Below are 14,619 nucleotides of genomic sequence, written 5' to 3'. Positions count from 1 at the left end.
CACACCTACTTTTTATTGGAAAACTTTGACATTGTCAAGTGTAAAAAATAGATCAAAAATGGCATATAGTGTCCAAGCACTCCCTTTTTCTGGAGAACCCCAGCATGCACCCCTCCTTTTCAAAGTGTCTGGATCCACCTCTGGGGAAGAGATTGTTCCATTAAGATAAGTTTTCAGTCTACACATGTTCCAAATGAATATGAAGTAAAACTGACAAAAAGAGACTCTGAAGATTTTTGGTAAAGACAGGTACCCAGTTCATTCAGGGTTCAATCAAAACAGGTTTTAATGTACAATATAACCAAGTATAGATAAATACTGTAATCTAATTGTTAAAATAATTTTGTTATATCTAAATGGATAAAAAAAAATATTGACATGCCCCTATTCAGTTAAATTCACAGCTACTTTTTTCATGTTTAAAGACAAAAATATGTTTTAAAATTAATTTATAAGAATTGGCTATGATAAAAAATTTTATCATAGCCAATTCTTAAATACAAATTTGGGTAAGATATTTTAAATATCAGTCGAAACAGGTTTTAATGTACAATACAACCAAGTATAGATAAATACTGTAATCTAATTGGTTGAAATAATTTTGTTATATCTCAATGGATGAAAAAAATATTGACACGCCCCTATTCAGCTAAATTCACAGCTACTTTAATCATGTTTAAAGACCAAAATATGTTTTAAAATTAATTTATAAGAATTGGCTATGATAAAATTTTTTATCATAGCCAATTCTTAAATACAAATTTGGGTAAGATATTTTAAAATATCAGAGAGTGATGCATGCATGTCAAAAACCCACCAAATTCACTTTAGTTTCTTATGCAGAAACAGACCACATGACCAGTTTTAAGAAGGTAAGGGACATAACTCTAAAAATCAGTGATACGTTTGTATCATATTCAATTTCACCAAAACCTATCAAGCTTTCATTTGAAGCAGAATGAATTCAATCCAAGTTATTTTGATGCTTACATGAGATTGATGCACAATGCTGAATACAAACATTCCGATGAATTGTAACAGTTGTGTCCCTTACCCTAGGTTTACCTCCTTAAGTTAGTCATTCTGTTGTTGCAATTATGAGATCAAATTACATACATTGTCCATAAATTGGCAATTAGCAAGAGTTATCATTCTTGCTTTAGTTGGTTTTAGTGGCAGATGTACATGTATGCATAGTTTTTTTCTGAAATACATTTCTGTATGCAGAAAGGACAATAGTTGCATTAAAATATGGTGTATAAAGATTGAAAAAGCATCATTTGTTTGGAGGGTTTTTTCTGCACTATGAGTCACCTCTATCATTGGAAATGTCTGAATTTTATACGGATTGGTATTTAAACCTTAAATGAAACTAGCTTCCATAACCTACTGTGCCATTGGTTTAATACTGAAAAAAAATTGTTCCACATACAACACATACATTATGTGAATCCCTCTATTAAGTGTGTAAAGGTCAGTCTCAACATTTTGGGTTTTATTTAACTCATTTCAATGGAAAAAAAGATCAGTGATGCACATTGTCATGTACATGTTATACTTTAAAATATCTGATACAAATATCAATGTCAATAAGTATTTTATTTCCCCATATTTTCCAGTACATGTAGAAATAGGCTATCTAAGATGGGTCTGATTATGTCACATGCTGATTGATTGTCACAGAAAAGCTGAATTTTCTACTTTTTAAAATCAATATTTAAAACAAGAAATATATATTATAACTCACCTTTCTATAGAACTCCAAAGAAAACTCACAAAATCCATGTTTTTTGTCCTGAAAAGAAAACAAGAAATGTAAAAAAACTGAGTGTTACATAACAGAAACATTAGATCTCATTATTGAATTCTCTAAAGGATCAGTTGTTCAAATTTCTTTACTAAGGTTGTGGCATATGTGAGAAGGATTGAGTGACAACTATTTGGCTTGGAGTCAAAGTATTACAAAGAGTAATCAAGGGAACCAAGGTTACAGGGGTAATCAAGAGAATGTAATCCAGGGACATAAACCAGACATGGAAAACAGACACACACAACAAAGAACACAAAGTAACCAAAATCATACATACAAAGTAACAAAACAAATGAGCAACTCGGACTCCACTAAAAACTGGGAGCATGGACCAGGTGCACCTGTAGAGTAAGCAACCTCTGTTTTTCTAGAAACACCCGCCGAGTTGCTCATGAAAAAATATAGTCTCAGGGTATGATGTTAAATTGCCAACATTTGGAGTGTATCACATTTTTCAGATTTTGCATGATTCTTAAAAAGACAGCTACTTAAGTACAGTGAAACCTATCCAAAGTGAACTCATTTTGGATTTTGAAATTTGTTCTGTTTTTAAATTAAAATTAAGGGAGATAACTCTGTAACATGTAAAACTACAGGAGGTAGGTTGTCATCCTCTAGTTAATGAATGTTGAAAAATACATAAATTTTACTTATCAGAAGCAATAAGACAATATTTAATGTTAGATCCTTGGTGATTTTTTTTTTTGTATTTATATATGATACGGCTAGTGGGCTAGATAATATATCAACTTTTGAAACATCTTCCTGGTCCATCTCTACATACACTTCTTGCGTTAATGAACAAGGTCTGGGCTAACTACCGGTAGATTAAGCCTTTCAGAGCTTACTTAATGGTATGTTTACACATTACAACGACCTTTTGGTGATCTCAGGAAGTATTTATTTTGTATTCAGGTTATACACTGGTGCATTTGTTGTGTTTCACCATAGGTCTCACTAACCACTTCTAACGTTTCCATTACTTTACATGTTAAAAAAGTAATTTTCAGTCGCACTGTGAATTCCCGGGACAAATGACATCTTAAAGCTGTATACCGTTGCGAAGCTTGGAAAATAAGGCTTCCAAAATCATTATGCTAATGGTACGATGATAGTAGAAATTCTTCACAAAATTTACTTGAATAAATAATACTGAAAATCCACATTTTTACCTGTTCTGCTAACTGACAGCATGGAGGCAAATTACTCACACATGTAAACAATATTCATACACTTTTGTAGTTAACTACATATATGATTTTAAAGTACACATTCTCAGCTTTATTTTGACTTTTAATCATAATACACACAAATAATGCACTTACAATGCATATGTCTAGGTTCAGTGTGTTTTTGGTACTACATAGAGGGGGTGGTCATTTGACCCGGAAGTGGTTAGTGAGACCATATCTGTACCTACAGTTGTACTTAACAACATTTAATGTTAAAAAAACAGTTACTGTGAAAGTACTTCTATTGGTGGGTATCAATTTTCGTGGTTTAGGGAAAATGATCAGTTTGTAGATTCTTAAATTCATGGATTTGACAACTCTGTCATACAAACTAATGGAAAAATTCCTTTTCCTTGGGAATCAATTTTTGTGGTTTACAAAACCCACGAAAACCACGAAAATTGGTACCCTACGAACAATAATACTTTAACAGAACATCAACACTCAAGTAATAACCTTACTTTATATTGATCTTGAAATTATACATATTAATTGAACATGAATACTGCTAATTTTATATTCAAATAAAACAGATCAGAACAATGAAACATTTGAAAATTTTATGGCTATTATCATTTGATATAAACTTTCTACATCCTTATAAAGAACTTGAATAAGTAGCTATTGTAAAAATAGTAATACAAGTGCTTAAATTAGAAAGCAAATACTGATTAATTGATTGTGTAATGGGTATAGTGAATATGTCAAAGAGACCCACCAGGACAAAAAATGTCAGCTCAAGGCCACCCATGGTTCTTTTTAATGATTAAAGAGGAGAAGTTAGGTAAAGGAATGGTAACAAACTCTTGGAGATGAAGGGTACAAAATGAAGTACACTAAGAAAGGGTGACAAACTCTTAAAGATTAAGGTTTTATGCCTTATGGCAAATATTTGAATATTTCTGGATGAGAATATTTGTTTAATCACTGAGTACAAATCTGATACATTGAGCAAGATTTTTTACCATGTAGTGACAGCTCACAGAAACAACGGCCCTAAGGTGGGCATGTCACCAAACACTTCATTAGCTCAAATCATTCTGACTACTAGAAAACCAACTCTTGTGTGCTTGGCAGAGAGGCAGTGCCTACCAGTTCTAAAGTCTTTATTATGACTAGGGATCAAACCCAGAAAGATAATATTGTGTAACCTGTCTAAACCAGAATGCCCTCACCAGATAGAAATTGAGGAGTGTCATGCCCAGCCCACAAAGACCCATGCCCCTTATAATTTCATAATTTCAAAGTGTCCTGATGAAATTTTAATAAACAGTGTCATCAAAGCCACCGCTGTATGAAAAAAAAAATACAAACAACTTCCTTTTTCATTCAAATATCCTATATACTGGGTTATTGAAAAAATCTGAGCATCTGTGGTATGTCTAGCATATTACATACTAAAGGGCCATCCTTGTGTACTCCTCAATCTTCAGATCCTGGCTAGATGGAATGCTTGTCAGGACTTGCTTATACTTTGATGAGTAAGCAGTACCCTGAAGAAAGTGCAAATTACAAACCAGGGACAGACCAAGGGGGGAGGGCTCAGTGGGTTGAAACACACCATTTTGTGAAATTTTGTAAGGCAAGTGCAAGATTTGGGCAATAATGAGTGAAGATAGCCTGGGTAACATCATTTATAAATTTCTGGATTAGAAAACCACATTTCATAAATTTCAAGATCCATCCCTGCAAACTCTATATGAATTGTAAGTGTATTAAGACGTCTGTATTATACCCTTTCCCATGTTTTATTTCATTTAAAGTCCAATAATTCTGAAACAAAAAAAAACCAAGAAAACGATGAAAAATGAAAGAAGGGTCCTTCCATTACGACAAAAATTCTACCAAAAAAAAATCAAAATCCTTTGATTGGCATTGGTTTTTGGTAATTATAAGTACGATGTGCAAAAGTGCAGACAGACAGACAGCAGTGTGCTATAATAGTAGGACATATAATAAAACTCACTTTGTACTGTCAGATCAACTTAGCAATAATGCACATGTATTGTTTAGGATGACAGCCAGTGTTATATTCCACTTAAAACAGCTTAGCAAACAAATATATTGTACTTGTATGTTATAATCAAATGTTAAGCCTGGTAAAATATTGATTGCAAGCTTGGAAACATATTTTTGTACCTGTCTTTGTAAGAATCATGCAAAATCTGAAAAATGTGATACACCCCAAAAAAGGCTACATGTTTTTATTTTTGTAATTAAATTGTTTTATGGGTCTATACTATGAAATGTGTAATTGTTCATTCAAATCTGCCTGCTCTTTGGAGATAATCAACATTGAAAATCCAGTAGATTCTATTGTACTTGGGCATCATTTACAGAGTTATCTCTCTTAATTTTAATTTAAAAACAGAACAAATTTCAAAATCCAAAATGAGTTCACTTTGGATAGGTTTCACTGTACTTAAGTAGCTGTCTTTTTAAGAATCATGCAAAATCTGAAAAATGTGATACACTTACAAAAAAGGCTACATATTTTTATTTTTGTAATTAAATTGTTTTATGGGTCTATACTATGAAATGTGTAATTGTTCATTCAAATCTGCCTGCTCTTTGGAGATAATCAACATTGAAAATCCAGTAGATTCTATTGTACTTGGGCATCATTTACAGAGTTATCTCCCTTAATTTTAATTTAAAAACAGAACAAATTTCAAAATCCAAAATGAGTTCACTTTGGATAGGTTTCACTGTACTTAAGTAGCTGTCTTTTTAAGAATCATGCAAAATCTGAAAAATGTGATACACTCCAAAAAAGGCTACATATTTTTATTTTTGTAATTAAGTTCTTTTATGGGTCTATACTATGAAATGTGTAATTATTCATTCAAATCTGCCTGCTCTTAGGAGACAATCCGCATTGAAAATCCAGTAGATTCTATTGTATTTGAGTACCATTTGCAGAGTTATCTCCCTTAATTTTGAAATCTACAGTGCATTCTGTACAATTATTATCTCCTATGAGCACGGGTTATATGAAAAACCACATGTTAATTTCTGTTTACTATGACATTTCGAGCAAAATATCAAAAATAAAAAATACCCATGAATCACATTTTGCATGATCCTTAGCTGGAGTGCTACTTAACTTGTTTATTCTGGGGGAAAATGCAATCAAATATAAAAAATGGTTAAGTAAGATATAGATTATTTATAGGTATATTATACTTTAAGTGCATTTGTAATGGAATTCTAGATCTGTTTTTAGTATACAATGGAAAAATACTTTTTAGAAAGCAAACTGAGGCATAAATCAGGTCAAGCTAAATATATTAATCCTTCAAAGAACCTGGCAAATAAAATAGTAACATAAGTTACACAGTGATAAGCTACTGCATATTCTCCATTATCATCCATGTACATGTATCTATAGCACTGTACTGAGTAGTACTATTATTTAAGCATACATGCTATCTCAGAAGAACTTTGCTTAGAAAGCATTTAAAACTTGTGCTATACTTTTGGTAAAGTTCCTGAAGAACTGTTCTTTACCACTAAATTTATTGGGAGAATAAAATTGGCATTTGTATTTATAAACTACTGTACAATGTATTTTGTCTTGTATTTTGTATTTTGTTATGTCCTGATATTTTATTCAGATGAGCTCCAGTCAACATGAAATACATATACTATGGGCTTTTAAATCTGAGGCGGACTTAGCCAATAAGGGGATAACATGACCAATTTTCTTTCAAGTTAGTTCCCTCTGTCCTGGGGTTTAAATTTACATTCAACAGTGGAAGGTTCTGGACTTTTCCAAGTTTCAAATCAATTGTCAACTTAATCCTTCTTGTCTCAAAGAATTGTCACACTTCCTATGTCCTGTCCATCTTATTTCATTATTTTGTACCCTTCATTTCCAAGAGTATGTGACCATTCCTTAATCTTTTCAATTTTATATCCTCCATTGCCACCAGTTTGTCACCATTCCTTAGTCTCAAGAATTTTGTACCCCTTACAAATGTATCTCCAAAATTTTGTCACCATTCCTCAGTCTCCTTCAAATTATACCCACTATCTCCAACAGCTTGTGACCCTATAATAGTCTTCTTCATCTCCAAGAGTTTGTTACCATTCCTCAGTCTCTTTCATTTTGTACCCTTCGTTTTCAAATTTTTCACCTTTACTTAGTCTCAATCATTTTGTACCCTTCATCTTCAAGAGTTTTTCACCTTCACTTAGTCTCCTTCATTTTCCCCTTCATTTTGTACTCTCCATTACCAAGAGCTTGTCATCATTCTTTAGTCTCCTTCATTTTGTACCCTTTACTTCAAGAGTTAGTCACTCTTACTTAGTCTTCTTCATTTTTACCCTCCATCACCAAGAATTTATCACCATTCCTTTTTCGTAACCTCTTAGTTTTGTATCCTTCATCTTCACAATTATCCTTAGTCAGTATAAAGTCTTCTTAGTCTCCTCAATTTTGTACCCTCTAGGGCCATGAGTTTGTCACAATAAAGTATTCTTCAATTTTTTATCCTTCATCTCCGACAGTTTGTCACCCTTCCTCTAGTCTCTCTCATATTCTTCACCTTCTGATGCTGTGATATATACATTTGTAGTACATGTGATGATCAAGTTAGGGCTTAGGAAAAAAGTTATTCTTTATTGAGATTCTGACACATGGGATTGACCAATTTAACAGTGATCTAGCTAGGTTCCAAAAATAGGAAGAGGGCACTTAAACATGTAATGTAGACATAGAAAAATTTCTACTGTTCTTCCTCTCCCTAATAAGACCACCAACCAGGTTGTCATGTGTTGGTGGGTTACGTCTTTTGAAAAACATGCTAAAATGGCTTGCACTCCATAAATATGAAAAATTACTATTTTGACATATTATTTTTCACCATTTTCTGTCCATCACAAACATGATGGAAATTAGTTCACTGCAAAAATTAAAATGTTAAGTGGCTGTTAACAATATACTAGTAGAAAGAACATTGAATCCCCAAGTCATGTTAATATGGAAGTGGAATTATCATTTGTGGGACATTATAAAACATAGGTTTTGATTAATCTGAATTTGATTTCTTAAAATGCAATTTTTTAACATTATAAAAAGGATTTATAAATAGTCATCTAATCAAAACAGTATCTTAATAATTAATGAGTGTTTGTGACCTCACTCGATCGGGCATGTATTTTAAATAAAATAGTTTCATAGGGTGCAGTTAGATACATTTTTGTACACATGCAAAGGTCAATTGGGCAAATATGGACACAATATTCAAATATGATACAACTTTTAACTGTTATTAGATCAATGACACTAGGTAAGGTTTTGAGTGGAATTGAATTTGAGTGGTTGAATAACTTAAAAATACTTGAAATAAGATTTACTAGTATAAGAAATTACATGGACAGACAGACAGACAGATGATGTGATTTCTATATACCCTAAAATTTCATTTCTGGGAGGAACAGTAAATAAAAACAGCTTAAAAAAAAAGCAAAATTTCATGGCAATTGGTGGAAGTCTTTGTGAAATTGTTCAGGTACAGAGCCAGCCTTAATTATGAGCACTATGGAGTCAACTTCTAGCTATTTTTAAGCTCCATACATTTGCTTTTCTGGAAATAAGTATGGTGAATTCAGTTGATAATACAACAATTTATGCTCATTGTGTGAATTAACTTTACTAGTAAAAGAATATTTGAAGTACGTACAATGTTTACTTTATGAAAACATCACATTGCAATCAATGTTACCCCTTTAGACCTCTTCCAAAACTCAGTCCAAAGACAAACAAGTTGAAATTAATTTTAATATTCTTAAAATAATTTAACTATTTTTATGGTCAAATATAAATGAATTTTCAACTATCTCTGCAGACTAAGTACTACTCATGCATGTTCTGTTTCCCTACAACTTTCCTCTTTTTTATTTGGATATTGGTATGTCGGAAAACCTGACATACCAATATCCAAATGAAGAGTAGGATGATGCAGGGTCAGAGGAAATTTTGACTAGTTTTATTCTGTTCTACATGTGTCATTTACATTGGGACCTATTAATCATCAACAAGAAATGCTGTGCTCACTCTAAGCAATGCCTAGTCCATACTGGAAATCATTGAGATTGAATCTATCTCTGTTGGCCCCGCCTTGGCAAAACATATATATGCAATGGATTAGGGAAAAAGTTTACCAACTCTAAATTTTCAGTTTTTATTGGACAATTAATAGAGCAAAATCTAAAAATGTAGTTGATTCAAACAAGGCAACCTACCCACATGCCAAATATCAAAATCTAGACATGGACAGACAAAGAAGTTACAAACTGAACACAAGTTTGTCAATGAAAAAAAAACAGGAATTTCAGCTTGAGGTCAAAGTTCAAGGTCATATGCCACTGTCCATGGTATGCGATCCATGGGAAACATCATCCTTAGGTGATCTACCTACAATGGCTACATGCAAATTATCAAAAGCCTACAATGTCCATTGAAAGACAAAAAAAGTTACAGCCCAGACACGAGTTTATATCGACGGACACACAGAGTGATAACTATAGGGTGACCACCACTTTTCTTGGCGGGGGCCCTAATTAAATGTACATGTACACTACATTAAGAGTAGAATGGTTCTCTAACACTTAAGTCTAACCTGAGTAAAACTTGGTGATACACTGACATACTGAGTGTTTAACACCCAGATTCCACCCATTTGTACATGTATATTTTAATACATTATGTAGTTGTGAAATTCAATGAGGCATAAAGGGGACTTCATTGCAAGATACGATGTATATTCTGTTTCTGTTTCTCAGGTAATTCGAAGCATGTCATATCATTGAATACTTCTTTTTAATTTTGTATATGTTAATCATTTTTTGATGTGTTATTTATCATTTACAGCTACGTCCAATGAGTGGGAGATATGTAGAAATATTACTTCACATTTTTATCAAGTAATAATGCAAACTTTTGATCTTAATTTTGCACTTTTAAATCGATAATTGCTATTAATAATTATAAATACACACTTTGAAAGTATTGATTGTTGTAATTTGATTTGAGTGACAGACTTGTAAAAACAGTCTTGTGACACTTTTTGTTTTTGACAGTTTTAATAATTAAACAACTTTTCCAGAAATAAAAGAAACTAATTACAGGCCCCAAGTCATCTATAATGTGTAAATCAGAAGCCATTAATTAGGACTGTGAACATTGTTAGAAATAATTAAAGTTACAACATGTTGTCCAAATAAAGATGAGATATCGACCTCAGCTGGTTGTTTTCCACCGCTCAAAATGCTTCATGTAAACTCTGAGACATTTCTTATTTAAATTATGTTTCAAATATAACCTATATATATATCTTTATTTTAATGATAAGTTTTGTTAAACAATTTCAAACTTTCATGGATGCCATCCAATGTTTACTCCTGTATAAAAATAACCCCTTGTCCAATCTCGTACATATATATTTGTCTTTTAAAGAAATTTAAATGAATACATAGTTTACAATGTCTCCAATGTCTTGTCACCAAATGGACTACAATTGTATGAATCAACTAGTATAGATTTCGCCGACTGGATTAAGAATTTTCACAATTTTTCCCGGACTCCCCTGTTGTGATTTTCAGGGTCCCCAGTGAATTTTGAAGGTCAGTGACCTGGGAGCTTGGTTAGTAACTAACATCCACATTTCGATGGAGATCAAATGAGATTAATTTCACCGTTCTAAGTGAAATTCACCCCCAGGTCAGTGATTCACTGAAACTATTAACAACCAGAATATATGATGTACCAGATGAGTGGGTGTAACACTCACATTTCACTGTGAAAAAAATCAAACTTTAACAGATTTAAAACTCCGACTTGAGTGTTAGAGAAACAAAAGTCGCTGAGTGTAGAGTAAATAGTCTGACTGACTGATACTATACATTTCTGTTACACTACTGTCACTAGCCCCCTACAGACTTTAAAGTAAAGAAAAGAATTGTGGTAATATACAATACAAACGTTTTACCTTTTACTTGTGCAATGCTTTCTTATTTCTTACTTCATGTATTGTAACTTGACAAGCAGTAGTTATAGTAAAGTTCCTCGCTGGACTACAAAAATAAACAGTCCTGGGAAATAATACTGTTTTGTTTTGATCAGTCACGCTTCACTTCCGCTTCCGGTCTTCGTCACGTGGTACATAATACACAACTACGGCCATATTGGTTACTGCATTCGTGTTCAAGCTAATAGAAAAGTTAAAAAATAATTGAGGTACTAACTGAAAACGCGTTTTATTTGCTTTATGCATTGTCACTCCTTTATTTCCCATCGATTTACTGCATTTGGCAAGGCATTATTTTCACACAAAGCTTGCATTTTGAAGCGTATTGTAAGACTCATGTTTCAGGTTCTCTCGTTGGAATCCAACAGTGTTTTTTTCAGAATATAGCGGACAAGACTTGGAAATTCCTCACACGGCATTCATGTGACAATGCCTAGGGAACAGTGATTTCTACATGACTGTTTTACTCCGTTGAATTAATTTCTTCCATTTCTATAACTGTCAAGTCAATTTGCTGAAGACTGAAGTCTGAACTCGTCTGAAGTGTGAAACATGTCCTTATGTGTAAATTTGTGAAATTGCATTGAATATTGGTTTGTGAATGCCTATGAAATTTTAATAATGATTATTGTTTAGTCTTCTTGTTGCAAAAGTGGTATTGGAAGGAAAATATGACATAATTTGTATAGCACATGACATATGGTCAGTTTAAATGCCTATAGTTAAGGGATTGTCTTTTTTTTTGGAAAAAGAATTTTTTATGGAATAGTTGCTATATGTAATGATTTTGAACAACTTAAATTTTATGGCTTGTCTTGCTATGAGTAGTTTTATCTGACTTGTCACAACTCACATATTCTGCCTTTTGTTTTTGATGTCATTTTTTGTAGATATCAGGGATATCACGTAAGTTTTTTGATGGAAGGTCTTCCATTGCCCATTAAATTGAAGAAAATTAATCTGCCTGAAACCCCCTTTTCTGCCATCTTGCTGAATTTGGGGAAGATCATGGGTGAGCTATGTGCTGGACAATATGGCTCTCTAACTGGGTCATGCATACTTACATGTACATGTAAAATCAGGTGCAAAAACAGTATAATTGCCGCTTCATTTTTGATAACTTTGAAAAATGCTGTTGAGAACCACACCAGTGTAGGAAACATTAGCCAGCTTCAATGATTAAATACAAATCGAATCTTGGGATGGTCAAAACATGGCACCTGAATGGTTACGAAAGTGATTTAATCAGCTTATCAATGCTAGACAATTTGACCCAAGGACATTTTGGACCATGACATCCCATAATTCCCAATCATAACAAATTTCACCATTTTTGAAGTTAATAATAACAGGGCTGACAAAAATTATTAAAGGACTTAGGTGTTTGAATTCGCATATTTCTTTGGGAACATTTCAGGTTTCACCTTCCTCATATTAGTTGGCAGAACTTGTCCAGTACTTGCCTAGTATTGTTAGCAAATGATCAAGGAAATCTCCACTTTCACACAAGTCATTGTAGATTGTAATCAGAAGTGGCCAGTGGGCATTTAGCCATTTCTGTGGGTCGTCATTTTATTGAAGAAAATAATGTTTTAATTAATACCTCCAAACCACTAATGTACACGTACATGCTTGTACTTACAGTAGTTAGGTCTCACTGGTCAAGACTGACAGCAGAATCTGAATCATTTTCTCTCCCCAGTCCTTAATGAACAGATATTGTTGGCGATATTGAATGCATTTAATCAATAATTAAGCCTTATTTTTTTTATGTTTTTAGGCAAAGAAATGGCAGATACTTTGAACTTCGGTCCTGAGTGGTAAGTATAGCTTATTTTTAGTGTGCCTTATTGGAACTGTGTTCCTAATCTTATTTTGATGCAGAAAAATGTGCATTTTCTGTAACATGACAAAATATAAAGGGTTTATAAATCAGTAAAAGATTTAAAAAAATGAATATGATCAACAAGTTTGGAATTGAATCTGATGTAATTTTATTCCCAATTCCTTTTTAAACTACATGTACCATTAGTAGAAGTTGCTTTTGACAACCCGATAGGTTTTACATGATAGTTATTGAAGGTTTTCAATATTAATTCTGAGGTTAGGCAATTTAAAACATATCGGTCATTTTTTAGGTCTTATTACATAATTTCAAATTCCTGAACATTTTCACAAAGCAAAGGTTACTTCAACAATTTTTGGTTCTCAAAAATTAAAGGGACACTATAATTTCTTAAAAAATACACTTTCAAAGTGGAAAGCTTTTTCAATTGAAAATTATTGGCCCTAACAGACAGAATTTCTGCGTTACTTGTTCCTGACCAGTAATATATGGTACATTTTGCAATAGAGATGTTATATGGGGCTGATAGGATTTGTTAAAGGACCACCTAGGGCGTACAAGTTTTTCACAAGCTCTGACTCCTTTGCAATAATATTTTTATTGTTATTGTTTAGGCTTAGAGCCCTGTCAGATGGAAACAGTGTTGGCACCCCGCCGCCTTCACCAGGCATCCCTGGGAAGTACAAGCTGGCAGAATATAGGTATGGCAGAGAAGAATTGCTTGCCTTATCCAATACAAACAATATAGAGGTGCCAGAGGAAGTAAAGAATTTCTCTGCTATATATGTTGAGAAGCCACTAGAACCCATATCACTTCACAATCTTTCAGAGGAAGAACAGGTAAAGAAAAAATTAATTAGACCACAAAGACCTATGCAGCTTACCCTTTACAAAATTTCGGCATAGAAAACTGACTTATTTTTTTTTGCATAATTAAAAAAAAAGTAATTTTTGAATTTTCACCATTGAAATTATTTTGTTTCTTAAAATTATGAATGTTTCTTTTTTTTTTTTTTTTTAAATTCTGCCGCTGTCGTAGAAACAGTTGTTCAGGTAATGAATTAAATCTACCTACTTACCTTACTATTTTTAAAGCGGTTAATGTCACAGTCCGTCAACAGTACTGCAGTTCTACGAATGTTTGGTCGAGGTGGACCTCCTGGGGTACGTGGCAGAGGTGGTCCAGAACGTGGAAGGGGTCGAGGTAAGTGTTAGTGAATATTTTATGAACATTATAAAATTTTAAATATGTGATGTATTAATTATTATAGTAGAATCAGCTGTTCTGTCTATTTTGTACTTGTTAATATTATATAACGAAAATGGAAATGGTGCACATGTGTATGTCAAATATAAACTGTTCAGTGTTGATCGGAGAAAAATGAAGATATATACATGTGTATGTTATATATTTTAGAAAGGATCTTATTTGGAATTCAGTAGTTGTAAAATCTAACTTAGTGCTGTTTCTTTTACCTCTGAGTCAGACATAAAAATTGCATTTTGTAAATAAACTCTTTGGATTAGAAGACATTACTATGTGTACAGTTACAAATGAATATTTGCAGGTCGAGGTAGAGGTGAAGGAGGGTTTTTACAGAGAGGTATGTCAGCTGAGGAGACAGGGGGATTTGGTAGGCCTCCAACTCACTCACGATCTGATGGCTGGGAAGAAGTGTGAGTTTTCTTCACTTAATT

General features: G+C 33.0%; 2 protein-coding genes across 6 annotated transcripts in view; one reads left to right on the top strand and one right to left on the bottom strand.

The window, feature by feature from the left end:
- LOC148601271 (uncharacterized) overlaps positions 1-11,193 on the bottom strand; it is a 34,788-nt gene extending 23,595 nt beyond the window's left edge. For 2 of the 4 annotated variants that reach the window (XM_088555972.1, XM_088555974.1), the window contains exons 1-2: positions 11,037-11,193; positions 1,748-1,795 (exon numbers count right to left, since the gene is read on the bottom strand). The gene's annotated coding sequence lies outside the window, so the exon portion shown is untranslated. The remainder of the gene's footprint in view (positions 1-1,747; positions 1,796-11,036) is intronic. The other 2 variants (XM_088555973.1, XM_088555975.1) reach the window with 1 other exon arrangement.
- Positions 11,194-11,205: 12 nt separating this feature from the next.
- Positions 11,206-14,619, top strand: part of LOC148601270 (GRB10-interacting GYF protein 2-like) — a 37,673-nt gene continuing 34,259 nt past the window's right edge. For both annotated transcript variants that reach the window (XM_088555964.1, XM_088555963.1), the window contains exons 1-5: positions 11,206-11,284; positions 12,856-12,895; positions 13,536-13,761; positions 14,017-14,125; positions 14,490-14,598. In XM_088555964.1, the coding sequence (XP_088412090.1) occupies positions 12,864-12,895; positions 13,536-13,761; positions 14,017-14,125; positions 14,490-14,598 (476 nt within the window). In that variant the 5' untranslated portion in view covers positions 11,206-11,284; positions 12,856-12,863. The remainder of the gene's footprint in view (positions 11,285-12,855; positions 12,896-13,535; positions 13,762-14,016; positions 14,126-14,489; positions 14,599-14,619) is intronic.

The sequence above is a fragment of the Perna viridis genome, chromosome 12 (genome assembly GCF_037379345.1).
Source record: "Perna viridis isolate PV_CMFRI_1.1 ecotype Kerala chromosome 12, ASM3737934v1, whole genome shotgun sequence".
Classification (NCBI taxonomy): Eukaryota; Metazoa; Mollusca; class Bivalvia; order Mytilida; family Mytilidae; genus Perna; species Perna viridis.
Note: the sequence above shows the minus strand (reverse complement) of the source record. Positions and strands in the feature narration are given on the sequence as shown.